The sequence below is a fragment of the Perognathus longimembris genome, chromosome 7 (assembly GCF_023159225.1).
Source record: "Perognathus longimembris pacificus isolate PPM17 chromosome 7, ASM2315922v1, whole genome shotgun sequence".
Classification (NCBI taxonomy): Eukaryota; Metazoa; Chordata; class Mammalia; order Rodentia; family Heteromyidae; genus Perognathus; species Perognathus longimembris.
Window position 1 is genome coordinate 61,692,993 of NC_063167.1, and position 14,682 is coordinate 61,707,674.

Genomic DNA, 14,682 nt, shown 5'->3' on the forward strand with positions numbered 1-14,682 from the left:
ACTGGTAATACTTCTACAAAAAGAAGAGTTAGGGATACAGGAGTGGGTGTGTGGCTCCAGTGGTAGAGCACCTGCCTAAAATCCAGGCCCTGAGTTCAGACCCCAGTACTGCTTCCAAACAAAGCTAGCTAACTGGAACACTAAAAACCCCTTTCCTTGTTGAAAATAGAATAATGTGCAGTGTATTTTATACCAATGACAAAAACAGAAACCCTTTACATTAAGTATTTTATTGTATGCCACTGCCAGTGTATATAAAACAGTTAACTTTGTGAAATAGAAATTCATGAAAATTCAGAGAGGTAGATGTTAAGGACTGACAAAAGTAGAAGTTGGTAATTATGGCACATGTGTTATAGAGAAGCTTCTGTACAGGCTTCGACTTTATCTCTCTTGACTATTCATTGGTTCATGGGAAATGGTCTGGAGATCCTGAAAGGGGAAATAAAGGTGAATTAGGTTGAAGTATCAAAGAAAAAAAATATATATATATACGGAACAATTATCTTTATCCTTGTTTATGTATTTCAGACGTTTTATAAATTGCTCATTGTCTGAACAGTTGTAACAGTGTAAGGTTCCTGACTGGACTATATTTCCGAAGTTTATGACAGTGTAAGAGTTACAGACAATCATTATTAGTAACCACTTCAGACTTTGACTGTAACCTTTTCCTGGGCTAGAGATTGTACTCTCCATATGGCTGATGGCAGCAGCAAGCCACACCTCCCAGTCAGCGCTGGTGGCTCATAGCTACTCAAGAGGCTGAGATCTGAAGATCACGAAGCCATCCCAGACAGGAAAATCCCTGAGATTCTTATCTTCAATTACCACCAGAAAACTGGAAGTGAAGCTGTGGCTCAAAGTGATAGAGCACTACTCTTGAGCAAAACCCTCAAGAGACAGTGCCCTGACCCCTACAGAACACTGAGAGTTAAGCTCTTGTGTTTCTTTCTTTCTTTCCTTTTTTTCTTTTTTGCCAGTCCTGGGGCTTGAACTCTAGGCCTGAGCACTGTCCTTGGCTTCTTTTTGCTCAAGGCTAGCACTCTACCACTTGAGCCACAACCTTTTCTGTTTATGTGGTACTGAAGAATGGAACCCAGGGTTTCATGCATGCTAGGCAAGCACTCTAGCATTAAGCCACATTCCCAGCCTGTTGTGTTTCTGTTAGGTATACTAACTACATTTTCAACTTACAATGGGTTCGTTGTTCAATAATCCTTTCGCAAGTCAAGGAACATCTGTTTTACTTTGAGGATTCACCTCAAAGTCAGTTTTTTTTTTTTATCAATAGTTTTCAGTTACATCAAGCCTAAGCTTGTTTCCTTATCTAAAATTTTTTTAAACCAGTACTACAGGATTCTGAAGAATGAGAAATAGGGTAGGAAAAACCTGTAATGTGGAGTAAATCCAATTATTTTTCCACATTCATAACCACTCTAAACTACCTAGCCTTATTTTTAACACTTAAAACTTACCAGTTGACTTAGACTACTGCTAAGACACATTGTCATAATAAAGGCTAGCGAAAGAGTATCAAGAAAAATCTGAGCATCTCTTGAAAAATGGATAAAAGTATTTAGGAGAACAGTTTGATAATATTTGGAGAGGATGTAATCACAAGTCTGTTTACCTAAACCTTTACACAGGAAATGTTCAAGGTTATTGACCGTAAGTAGTGCTTCTACAGCATAGAAAGATAAACAGCCTTAATGTAACTTTATGGTAAACTGAATAAGTGCTTGCACATATTAATGTTTACTTAACTATACAAACATGTCTCAGAAACAAGTATTTTCAAACTTAAATACAGTGCAGGACAAAGTAAAACACACACAAACCCCAAGGCCACATACTGATTGCAGCATTAATTAGTAATGAAAAGATAAAAAGGGTATACTAATCAGTTTTATTTTGAAAAAGGAACAAAGTAAAACATTTAAACTCAGAATGGCAGTCTACTTTTGCTATTTGAAAACTTGAGGCATTTCACCACAAATATGCAAGAAGTATAAACAATAGTAATGTTAAGGTGAAAAAGAAGCATGAAAAATTCACTGAAAACAACAGCAAAAAGATGCTAAGATTTATTTGGCAAGAGTTCAGCACTTATTCATGCTACTGGACAAAATAAATTGACTGGTTTTCAAATATCAAGCTTTTCAATGTCTATTTCTTGTTAATTGAGTTACTTCTAAGAATTTATCTTAGAAGCAAAGAATAAATCACCAAGATATTTGCCTCACATAATCTCAAACTTGGAAGCCTAAATATTAAACGATGCACTATTATAGTATAACTTATTTATAAATAACACAGGAAAACTCATTAGTGATTTTTTTTGGTGGGGAGGGAGGAGAATCCGTACTGAAGTTTGTACTAAGGGTCTCAGGTTTGCTCCACTGATACTATCACTTAAGCCACACCTCCAGCTGCCTATTTTGGTGCTGGATTCTGCCCAAGCTGGCTTCAAACTACTGTCTTCTACATCTCAGCCTCCTAAGTAGCTATGATTACAGGTGTAAACCACGGATGCACAGCTCAGTATTTTTAAAAGGCAGAAGAATGTAAAACTGCTCAGTGATAGTCCATTTTTTAAAAATAAAAATCTTTAGCCGAGCACTGGCATCTCATGCCTGCAATCCTAGCTACTCGGGTGGCTGAAATTTGAGGCAGAAAAGCTTGTGGACTTTCTCCAATTAACCAGGAAAAAAACTGGCAGTGGAGGTATGACCCAGCCTCAAGCAAAAATGCTAAGAGAAAATGACAGCCCCTCAGTTCAAACCCTAGTACCAGCACACACAAAAAAATATTTTCCTCTTTAGAGGAAATACTGTTAACAGACAAATTCTAAGTGATCAAGGGAAGTTTCTTTCCTGTACTGCTTATTACTAAATTACCTATGCTAAGAAGCACATGATTTTTAAAAACTAAGTACAGAGCTCAATTTAAAAAAAAAGATACTCAGGGCCAGACTAGGAACATCAGCATCTATACTTAAAATGAGAGGGCTTATAAGAAATGCATGTTCCATAGCCTCACCTCAGATCTACTATATTGTAATATGCATTATAAGAAGTTAATTTTTAGATGCATTCAAATTCTTAAGAAGCAGTGCTTATACAATCTGATATCCCTTCCTATTCTAAATTGCTACGAATTATATCCACAAAGTTTTTTCTTATATGGCTGAGATATAGCTTCTATTATGAAATACGGGTTCTTATCCAAGTCCTACTTAAGATACTTGAATTAAGCCTAGTCAGGCCACTTAGCCATATTTTTTTTAAAAAGGAGAAATAAGCCACTTTGTAAAGTTAATACAATAGGAATCTGGCCATAGCTATGAAAAAAATAACACATGGCTGATGACACAATTGTTTCATAATAAATTATTGGAGCCACACATACGGTTTGATCTTAAAGCTGCAAACAAAAACACTTGACTGTTATTCCAACTTACCTCCAAAAGATTTACTGGACTACAAAAAGGAGCAGACTTTCTGGGGTCTGAAGGGATTTGTACTTGAAGACACTCCAGTCAGCAGTGGATCATGTTGAGCATTCTGCAGACAGAATTGTTTTAAGTCTGCAGCTGCCTGAGAAACCTATACATAAGATAAGGGAAATGTCAGTTGGTAAAGTTTTAATGGTTTCCCAAAACACTTGAAATAAGACTGAACACTGAACTATAGTATGTTTTCTTAGTAGAAGCCATCATGTGGTTCAGTACAAAGTACTAATACATTTATCTACACAGCATAGCAATATCATGCTTAATAATAGGCTGTTCAAGTACAATCTATAACATCTTGTTTTTTTATTAAAAGCAGTACATGGTATTAGAGGTTAAAAGGTGTTAAATTCTAGTAAATTTGTCTTAAAAGTAATACTGATGGAAAAATGCTGCTGTAAATAACTAATACAGGATTTAGAATGTTAAAACACTGAAATAATCCATTATACTCCTCTTCAAATTTATACAAACTCATGCATTCATTCACATAAACACCTATTATCTGTATACATTCTGATTAGGTAATGTAGGTTACAAGCAATATAACCAAAAGGCCACAGCAATTCCTTAAGATCCTGTGTAGGTAGCAATGCATACATATGTGAACATTATTAAATCACACTTAGGCAATTACAGTCTCAAAGACAGTCTGCTCACTTAGAAAGGGACTTAAAGATTTGCTAATTAATTAGCCTTTCAAGTCATGTGATATGGAGTAGATCTCACTATTTACAGTTCTGTAACAAACAGAATAATGGTACTCTTTTTTTCTTTTTTTGGTCAGTCCTGGGGCTTGAACTCAGAGCCTGGGCTGTCCCTGAGCCTTTCTGTGTTCAAGGCTAGAGCTCTACCTCTTGAGCCACAGCCCCACTTCTGGCTTTTTTCAGTTTATGTGGTACTGAGGAATCGAACCCAGGCTTCATGCATGCCAAGGCCAGCACTCTACTACTAAGCTATATTCCCAGCCCGATGGTACTCTTAGTACCAAAACAATTCAGTGGCTTGATGTAGACCACGAATGAATGAAAAGTACACCAATGACATGTAATATCTTCATCATTTGGTTTGATATTAGCCATCCCTAAACGAAAATCACTTATTTCCGAGCTCTCGTCTACTATATGGCCTAAGAATAATATTGTCTAATAATTACTAGTATTAGTTATTTCCAAGAATTAAAGAATCTTATCATAAGTGTTCAGTTTATACAGCAGTCCAGCATAATGACTCTACAGTTTGTTGACTGTAGAAGGTTCCCTGTACTCTTTAAATACTAGTACCAAATAATTTTATAAAAACCTGGTCTCCTCTAAAACACAAGTAGTGCTTAGTGGGTAATACTAGTTTTCATGATGTTGCATTATTTTGTTTCGTTCACATTAACCAGCAATTTTTAAAAAATGCCTGTTAATTTTTTCCTTAAAATGTAAACAAGACCTTCTGGGCAGAAGTTGGCCAGTAGCTGTGGACAATCCCAGATAAACTCAGAGCACTGCTGTTTACCTGCTGGACTGTTTGTTTTCATTTATGTTTTGGTTTGTTTTGGAGAGACAGAGTACCCCTGTGTAGCCCAGGCTGGCATTGAACTTGCAGTCCTTCAGCCTGCGCCTCTTGTGGTTGAATTACAACCTGCCCCACCACTCCCAGTTTCCCACTGGATTTTTCAAGAACTAAATGCTTTTGAAATGAAACCATGTGCTGTTAGCATATTTGTGGGTGAACTCTTCACATTATTAAATTTTGTTTGTAAATACAAAAAGAATGTAATGTCCCACTGGAGTCATTTTTCACAAACATATCAAGCACCATTATGTGCCAGCTCTCCTTTTAGGCACTAAGAATAAGATGATAATTTTAACCATCCCAACCAGAAACCTAGAGAAGAGAGCTGGAGAAGAGACAGGGTTTTCAAGGTGAAGGAAGATCTAGAGTCTGAGGGATTCAACTCATTTGGCAACCCAGAAAAACTAAATACTACTACAATAATCATAATCACTGCTCTCACCAGCCTTTTTTGGCTTCCTGAACCGTCATTTTTTTTTCTCTCCTAGCTTACCTAAATCTAGTGACACCTGTATGGCAGTATAATGGTTAAGAAAAAGATATTAAATTACAGAGCTAAATCCAGCCAAAGCTGGACTTAGCCACTGGGATAAGGCAAGAATTTTAGATCATAGAAATTGATTCCAAACCAAGACTGACAGGAGTTTCCCACCCTCTCGGGTTGACCACAACCAAGTAAGCTAGGTCCTATACACTACTTGTTAAGGAAGCTAAATAGGAGGCCTTCCTCTACAAAACATTTCAAGAATAAGGACTAGCCTGATGAAGGTGAAATCAAAATCACCTTCAAACCTGGCTGCTTGTAGCAAAATATGTGATTCATCCTGTTTCCTTTCACTTGTAACCCTGACCTATTGCATCAGGAAGAAGCCAACCATAAACAGACTTTAAAAGATAAATCACTTGGAATAGCACTTGAATGTGTGGTTGTCATATCAGCACCCACAAATGCCTTTTCCCCCCCCCAAAGTAAATATCCCAAGACAAGGCCAATCTTAACCAAACGCCAAAATAAGCCCAACAGTGGCCAACCCTAATCATTCTCGAACGTGTGCGTCAGTAAATAGACATCCTTAAGGTCAGATCGGAGCAAATAGTGCCAAGTATGAAATGCAGGCTTTGTTCTAGACTTACAGGACAAAGAAAGGGACCTTCAGCTCCAACAACTTTCCGAAGACAAACCTGCTACTTTAAGTTATCCAAAAATTGCAAGGATATGTTCCTTGAACGACAGCAACGGAAGAATCTAGTCGTGGCAGTAGGTTTGGGAACGATCGAGTGAAACAGAAACAAGTCTGTTCCAAATCAAAAGTTGGAACTCACCCGGGCTAGGACTTGGAAAGGTGGAGGCCACGGGCGGGGCGGAGGGGAAGGGCGTGACTCGCTCGTGGGCGGCGGAGCAGCTGCGGGCTAGGCCGGCCGAGGGCAGGGGGGGGGATCAGGCGACTAGAGAGAGCCGCGGCTCGGCTCAGCCCCGCCAAGGCCAGCCGTGGAAAGCCCGGGTACAGAAGTCTGGGGGCTGAGCGGGACCCCCGCCCCCTCACACATACACCTCGGCGCCATCCCACGCGGCAACGATTCCAAAGCAGACGACTTCGGGACGGCGGCCTCGCGGCGTGTGTCCTCCCGAAAAGCCAGAGCCGCCTCAGGCCGCGAGCCGCCGGCCGGATCCCGCCGTCACCCCTAGCCCCCTCACCTTCAGGCGGTTGAGCCCAGCCTCCATCCGGAGCTGCTGAACCACCTTCTTCATCGCGGCGACGCTGGAGGAGCCAGACATGGCGCACGGGAGCCGGGGCCGACGCGTCGGAGCGAGGGGCGGCGGGCGACGGTGCCAGACGACGGGGCAGCGCGCGGCGGGGGCGGAGCTCCCAACTTTGTCTCTAAGTTTCCGGTCCTGTGTCTGGGACTCCACCCTCGGTGCGCATGCGTACCGCCGCCTCTTCCCTCCCCCCCCCCCCCCACACCGGAGCGCGGGCCTGGGAAGGAGGGGGGGAAGGGGCGGGGCCGTCAGTGGGCGCGGCGGCGGCGGCGGCGGCGGCGGCGGCGGCGGTGGGCGTGTGCGGCCGCTCGCCAGTCGTCCCCTTGGTCCCGGTGAGATGCTGGTTTGGGAGAGGTAAGGAATGAGTCCGGCGTCGTCCGCCCACACCCGAGAGGGGCTTTGAAGGGAGACGTCGAAAGGAAATGAGATCTTTGAGGGAGTCAGGCCCCGGTGACCGAGGAATGGCGAGGCCCTAGATTTCCTCGTGGGGCGGCTGCGGGGAGAGGTCAAGGACGGCGAGAGCCCGGCCGGGATCCTCGCCGCCGAGGTGAGTCACCCGCCCCCTGAAGGTCGGGACCAACCGGCGTCCTTCCGTGCGGGGCGCGGAGTGGCGGTAACGGACCGGCGGAGAGCAGGACCTCGGGGAGGGCGAGGGTCTCCGCGGGACTTCGCCTCCGTTGCCGCGGACCTCCTGCATGGGTTTTCACTGAGACGCCGTGCGGGAGCCGGTGCGGTCAGGCGGTGGCACCACGTCGTTTGGGGAATAAGCCCTCGCTGTACTTTGCCTACAATAAAACTTGTTTATGTGTGTTGGGAACGTTGATTCTTATATTCCGGTTGTGGTCCATTGCCTCCTGCTTGTTTTGGAATCCCAAAGCGGTGTTTAGGATAGACGGACTATACGATTTAATCAGAAATAATACAGACCCTGCTAATGTGTCTTTGACCCACAGAAACACACCTTGAATCACAGTGTTTAAGTTTCCAGTTGCTGTTAGGTTGGTCCCTCTTCGAATACATGGAGTTGTCTATGAGCATGAATCATTTCATCATAAATCATTTCCAAAAAATGCATTTTAAAAGGTTTGTGTAGGACTGGGGAATATGGCTTAGGGGTAAATTGTTCGCCTCGTGTACATAAAGCCCTGGGTTCGGTTCCTCAGCGCCACATATACAGAAAAAAGCTGGAAGTGGCTATGTGGCTAAAGAGGTAGAGTGCTAACCTTGAACAAAAAGAAGCCAGAGACAGTGCTCAGGCCCTGAGTCTGCGCCCCAGGACTGGCAACAAAAACAAAACAAAACAAAAAAAGGTTTATGTAGTAGGAAAATCGTGCGATTTGCATTGTGCCAGCAAATCCCAACTTTACAGCACAGTGTATATGAGTTTACAAAAGTCTGAAGTCTAATTTTAGTAATTCATAAGGTGGGTATAATGTCTGGGATTAGAAACCAGTGATTGAATTCTGGTTCCACTAATGTCCTTGAATAGCTTTGAACAAGCCCTTTAAACTGCTAAGTATCTATTTCTTCATTCAAAATAAAAATGTAAAAAACCTCCCGAGATTGTTTTTGAGAATGAAAGAATATGAAAGAAATGGCAATAAAAATGTTCTCTTTTCACTAGTAGTAGTTTGAATTATTTCCTCTGTAAGTGTGCTTTGACTATATAAAATGCTAAATCTTGTTCATAATTTATGATTTGTAAGATTAAACACAAGTAACTTTAGTAAAAGATGGTTCTATTTAATAGTAGTTGTAGACTAAAGCCCTAAACTCTTAAGGCATTAACTGGAAACATCAGGCTAGAAAGGAGTTAAAGGAACACATGGCCCAACCCTTTACTGCCTCCTTTTGCGAGGAAAAAGTTTGTTTTAGTCTTTAATTTTTTTCTTAGTTTTAAATAGTCTCAGAAATTGTTTTTAAGTTTTATGGAGTATATTGCTATCTTAAACACCAGATACTATTTTTATTTTTATACTGTCTTACAATGATGTCTGATTTAGTATGCAACTTAGGATAGGAAAGAAAAGAATGTACAAAATAGAAGGAAATCTGCCATTTATAAATTGAGTAATAACTTTGGAATCCAAAATACACAGATCTCAGAACAATCCAGTCAGTAAAGTACCAAACAGACCAGAGCCCCTTTAATTTCAATTGCATCTGAAATGCTTGGAGTTCATGAATTACCAGTATTTCCTAAATTAGCAAGTTTTGTTCTTTGACTTTCCACAATGATCTAAAACATGCCAATAGGCCTTATCAGAGTTCAGAGATCTTTAAGAAGTTAAAGACCTTACAGGAGTTACTGTCTTAAGAGGTTAAAAAAAGACCCTGCTATAAAGACAATTTGACACCAAGAGGATGTGAAATAATGGATAGCAAGAAAGAAATCTGTCATTTTATGTTTTGTCAGTTTAAGTTTATCTGGGACCTTCACATTATTCAATTAGTACTCTTTGTATTTTAGTTCATAAGGTCTAAGATTAATATTTCAACAATACAATATGAATATGCCTTATTTTGTCATTTAACCAGAAACAAAATCTCTGGGAGAAAATTTAAAGCAGAATTTCACAATAGTGACTCCTATCTCAATTTAACAAACTTATATTTTTCTGTTTGTATAGTTGCTAAGGAAATTGTAGTTTGGAGAGAACAAATGACGTGCTTCTGTCTATCAGCTAGATGTAGCAGAAAAGCTAAACTAAAACTTAGACCTCTTAACTTTTATCCTATTACATACAGGTGATGTTTTTTTCCATGACACTGCTCATATATTAGAATGATAGTTTTCACATCTGAATGTAGAACTAGATATACAATAATAAAATCTGTATTATTATTTTACTACATCAGCTCCTCAAAGTTCCATATGATAAATTAGCAGCGATGATATTTGAAGGTGGTAGAGTCTGTAGGGATGGGGCCTAGAAGAGTGACCTTGAAGAGGATATTCTTAACTCAGTCCCTAAGGCGAGTCCCTTCCTCTTTCACTTTCTACCTGCCTGAGGTGATTACCTCCTCTGGCATGTGCTGTTGTCAAGGAATACTGTGTTGCCACTGGCCCAAGACAACATGGCTAAGTAAAAATATAGGTTGAAGCCTTTGATGTTGAACCAAAATAAATCGCCTTATAAGTCAATTATCTCAGATATCTTGTCATAGTCAAAGCAGATTAGCTCAGCTCAGTAATTATAATTCTGTAATCCCTTTCAAAGACTTCCTAAAAGTACATCAAGAAGTCAAAGTCAGTTACTGAACATGGGTATGCTTCAAAAACTATATTCCTTCATAAGGAAATATGTTCGGTTTCAATCAATAGAAGAGTAAGATTTGTTTTTGTATTCAGCTTTATTCCTGAGACTGACTTATTTCCTTCCTTCCTTCCTTCCTTCCTTCCTTCCTTCCTTCCTTCCTTCCTTCCTTCCTTCCTTCCTTCCTTCCTTCCTTCCTTCCTTCCCTCCCTCCTCCCCTTCTTCCTTCTTTGTTCCTTTCTTGTTGGCTTTAGGGTTTGAATTCAGGGCCTGTCTGAAGCTCTTGTTGCTCAAGGCTAGCATGCTTCCACTCTGAGTCATAGTGCTCATTGCTGAAGCTGATTTTCAATCTTAAACTTCTTCCATTTTTGAAGTTTAGACCTAGAGTGTAACTAGGCAATCAAATTCCATTGATGAAGCAAAGAATCAGGATTATGTCAAGATCTACTATCATCTGGTATCAAGTTGACTGTATTCTAATTTCTTTTTTCCTAATAATAATAATAATAATAATAATAACAACTATCCTTATCACTTACTACTTTTCTACTCCCTGATCAATCAAATAATAAAAAAATTATAGAGCTATAAAACATCTTAAAGAGTCAAGATTGTTTTCTTGACAAAGAAATTGAATCTTAGTCCAGACAATGACTTTTTAGGGTACATAGGACTAGAAATCTGCTTTTCTGGTTCCCAAATAATATGATCACTATGTGTGAGATTCTACTATAGTTGTATGTTTAAATACAATGTTAGGTTCCTAATTGGAATAATTAGGATTTCTAAAGTTCATTAACCGTCTCTATATATGCTCTGTTATCAGATAAAGCAAGAACTAAATTACTGAACAGAATATCAAATCTTTTTTTTTTTTCCTTTTGGTTCCTGCTCCTGGGACTTGAACTCATGGCCTGGGTGCTGTCCCTGAACTTTTTTGCTCAGGCTAGTGCTCTGTCACATGAGCCACAGCTCTATTTCTGGCTCTTTGGTGGCTAACTGGAGCTAGGGGGTCTCAGACTTTCCTACAGGGGCATACAAGCATAAAGTGTTGGCACTCAACGCAAAATATTCTTGAATTTGACTTTTAGCTCTGCCACTAACCCTCAAACTCATCTTCCCAAACCCACAGTCATTATGATAATTTCTGTATTCTTTTTTTTACTTAAGCCAGATGTGGCCATGGAGTCTATTGTAGTTCATTTTTATTGTCAACTTAATTGGATTAAGAAGCACTAGGAGATTAGATTAGGCACACCTGGGATATGTCCATAAGAATGTTTCCAGGGAACATTAATTAAGGGGAGAGGGGTTGGAGAATGCTTAGTGTGGGTGGTCCCTTCCCAAAGGCTGGTGACATAACTTACTGAATAGTATAGCTTAGCAGTATATTACACTGTAGAATATCAGCTGTGTACTCTTGTGACTGAGAACCATGCCCACTATTGTTCTCCAGCATTGCAAGGATTATCAAATCACATATTTCTAGCCCAGGAAAAGTAAAAGTGAAATATGATATTGCTGTTATACTATCTTAAGTTGAGAATTGCTTGTTTAGGATTTATGTTCATTTTATTTCATTCACCTGCCTACTTACCCAAGAGTTAATTCTTTTATTTCATTAATAGAAGATTGTATACATTCCAAAGTTTTGAGTCTCTTTTAAAAGTTTTATATGTTTCTTTTCTTGAAAAAATTACAGGCCAGAAATAAGGAGAATGCTATCTTAAGTCAAAAATCTATTATTATAACATTTGTTTAATACCATTTAAATGAAGAGAGAGAGAAAAACAACCAAAATTCCAACAGTTAATTATTCCATTCAAACATTGGAGAGAATGTTACTCAATCCAAGTCGTCCTTCCTCATCAGAGGTAAGAAAAAAATATTTTTACTAATTTTGAAAAGTTTTAATAAAGCTGTTTGTTGTAAGCTGTATGTATAGTGTTAGATGATTGTTCCACTATGTTCTGCACCTTCTTTATCCTATTACCAGACTATTCTTGTATCTCTTGCACTCTTTCTCTGCTACTGTATTGAGACTGCCAGTAAACTGATCCTGTCACTTAAAAAAGAAAAAAAAAAAATAATCAACTGACTATGCTCTCGGCTTAGGTTAAATCACTCATTCCTTTGCTCTTGTTCTCTCTTGCTTCATTGTACCCCTATTTAAAACAGCAACATTGGTTAAATTCATTCTTCTTCTTATTCTATTCTCCTGAGTAGCTGAATATGGCTGGAGAAAGAGACATCAGCATAAGGACTGTTCTTACTTTAAATTCATAATTATCATTCTCAAGTGAAACTTTTGTTAGGCAATCATATTAGCCTGCCACATTTACATATGCTTTCCCTTTCCTACATAAGTATGTCATACCTTCTCAAACTCCCACTATCTTCTCCCAATTCTGTCTCATAATATTTCCAATCTAGCTTTCATATTTAATAAAACTGCTGTTCTTAAACTTACTCCTTCATTACTGATTCTGTTGGTTGATTCTTGCCCTAACCATACTTGAGATATCTATTTACCATAGTTGATACAATAAACTTTTTTCTTGATGTAATTCTTTGACTTTGCATTGAGCATGCAAATTGTCTTGGATTTCTTTGTATATATATATATATATATATATATATATATTTTTTTTTTTTTTTTTTTTTTTTTTTTTTGGCCAGTCCTGGGCCTTGGACTCAGGGCCTGAGCACTGTCCCTGGCTTCCTTTTGCTCAAGGCTAGCACTCTGCCACTTGAGCCACAGCGCCACTTCTGGCCGTTTTCTGTATATGTGGTGCTTGGGAATCGAACCCAGGGCCTCATGTATACAAGGCAAGCTCTCTTGCCACTAGGCCATATCCCCAGCCCTCTTTGTATATTTCTTTGTATATTCATTCTCAGTCTTTTTTTGCGGAATCTTCATCTTCCTAATCTCTTAATACTGTATTATCTCAGGGTTCAGCTTTTTGTTTTTCTATCTTCACTCATTCCTTAGGGATATTATCCAGTCTAATAGATTTAAATACCAACTTTATGTTGTTCAAAATGCAACATATGGCAAGGATTCAAATTATTGGTTAATATTTTATAACCAAAATAATTTATTTGTTATGCACAACAAGCAAAACTAGAAGTTCAAGATCCAGTCTTATCTCTTTTAAAAATTACTAATTTTAAGAATAGTAGGTACTATTTAACTTTCTTAAGTTTTCTGATATTTAATGTTGCACTTACAGTGTAATCATTAAAGTCCTTCTAGTTTTTTGTCTTGTTTTGTCAGAAGTGGGGCTTGAACTCTTGGCCTGGACACTGTCTGAGCTCTTTAGCTCAAGGCTAGTGCTCTGCACTTTGAGCCACAGAGCCACTTCCAGTTTTCTGATGGTTAATACGAGTCTCATGGGCTTTCCTGCCCAGGCTAGCTTTGAACTGTGATCCTCACATCTCAGCCTCCTAGCTAGGATTACAGGCATGAGCCCCTGGCACCCAGCTTAAGTCCTTCTAGTTTCAATGGACAATGAATATCAATCCTCTTCAGACTAAAAGCTGAGGTTTGATTTGCCATAATTATTCCTGTCATGACCACCTAAATAGGAGTCTCCAGTTATTTATAAAACAAAATATTAAATGAAAGTAGGTGTTTTTTTTAACAAGACAATATATGCTCATAGACATACCTTATTAACAGAAATAAGTTCTTGGTGAAATTTTGGGGCACCAACAGTCTTCCCAAACAGTTTTGCAGTTGCTGGGAACCTGCATCACTCACAACTCCAGTGGGGAGACAAAGGGTAGGATTCCAGAAGACCATGCCAATGGAATTGAGAATGTGGGGGAAATAGAGGGGGAAGAAGGTTGGTGAGAAGAAAACTGGCCTTCGTTGTGTAGTGTTTCTACTGGGGGTTACCGAAAGAACACCACTTGTTAAAGGTGTGGGATGATCTAGGGGCTTTTTCTATGACATGGTTTGCAAGAGAACTGTACCCAAGTGCCAAGAAGCTAACAACAGATTTGGGGATGGGGGGAGGCTTTTCTTTTTTTGTTTGTTTAATGGGAGGCATATGATTCCTATTTGTTTCAATTATGTTTAGTAAATTTAAAATTCTATAGGACATTTTATTTCACTTTAGAAATATTTTAACTTAACGTTCTTTTCATTTAGTTGGTGGAACTTCATGTTTTTTATGTCCCTGAAGGATCATGGAACTATAAGTTAAATACAATTTCACTAGAAGCTATTAATGAATTTGTTTCTGCTGGATTTATAAGGTAAGTATTTTGTAGCCATGTAATAAGATACCTAATATTTGGATTTTTTCTGAAAAGAAATGCGTTATCTGTTGATTATAAGTGAAAAAATTAAATTATAAGGGAAAAATATCTAGTCCATGTGATAGATTCACACTTATTAAACACAGTTAAGCTAAACATTGTTGTAGAACCAGCTGTCACTTAGCCATAATACTGCCAGCTAGAAAATAGAATATAACCCATATGTTAATATACACTAAAGGACTTTAGATAGAAGTTAGCTGGTATACACCTCTAATCCCAGCATTAGGAAGATCGAGAGGCAGGAAGATTATGAGTTT

At 39.1% G+C, this 14,682-nt stretch overlaps 2 protein-coding genes across 2 annotated transcripts in view; one reads left to right on the forward strand and one right to left on the reverse strand.

Moving 5' to 3' along the window:
* Positions 1-211: 211 nt before the first annotated feature.
* Positions 212-6,957, reverse strand: Gng5 (G protein subunit gamma 5). Its single transcript, XM_048351669.1, has 3 exons — positions 6,777-6,957; positions 3,464-3,608; positions 212-432 (listed from the first exon to the last, which is right to left on the reverse strand). The coding sequence occupies exons 1-2, from the start codon at positions 6,855-6,857 to the stop codon at positions 3,483-3,485; spliced, it is 207 nt and encodes a 68-aa protein (XP_048207626.1). The 5' UTR covers positions 6,858-6,957; the 3' UTR covers positions 212-432; positions 3,464-3,482.
* A 172-nt stretch (positions 6,958-7,129) lies between these two features.
* Spata1 (spermatogenesis associated 1) overlaps positions 7,130-14,682 on the forward strand; it is a 55,188-nt gene continuing 47,635 nt past the window's right edge. Inside the window, exons 1-3 of the mRNA XM_048351670.1 lie at positions 7,130-7,386; positions 11,799-11,970; positions 14,253-14,359. Of these exons, the coding sequence (XP_048207627.1) occupies positions 11,869-11,970; positions 14,253-14,359 (209 nt within the window). The 5' untranslated portion in view covers positions 7,130-7,386; positions 11,799-11,868. The remainder of the gene's footprint in view (positions 7,387-11,798; positions 11,971-14,252; positions 14,360-14,682) is intronic.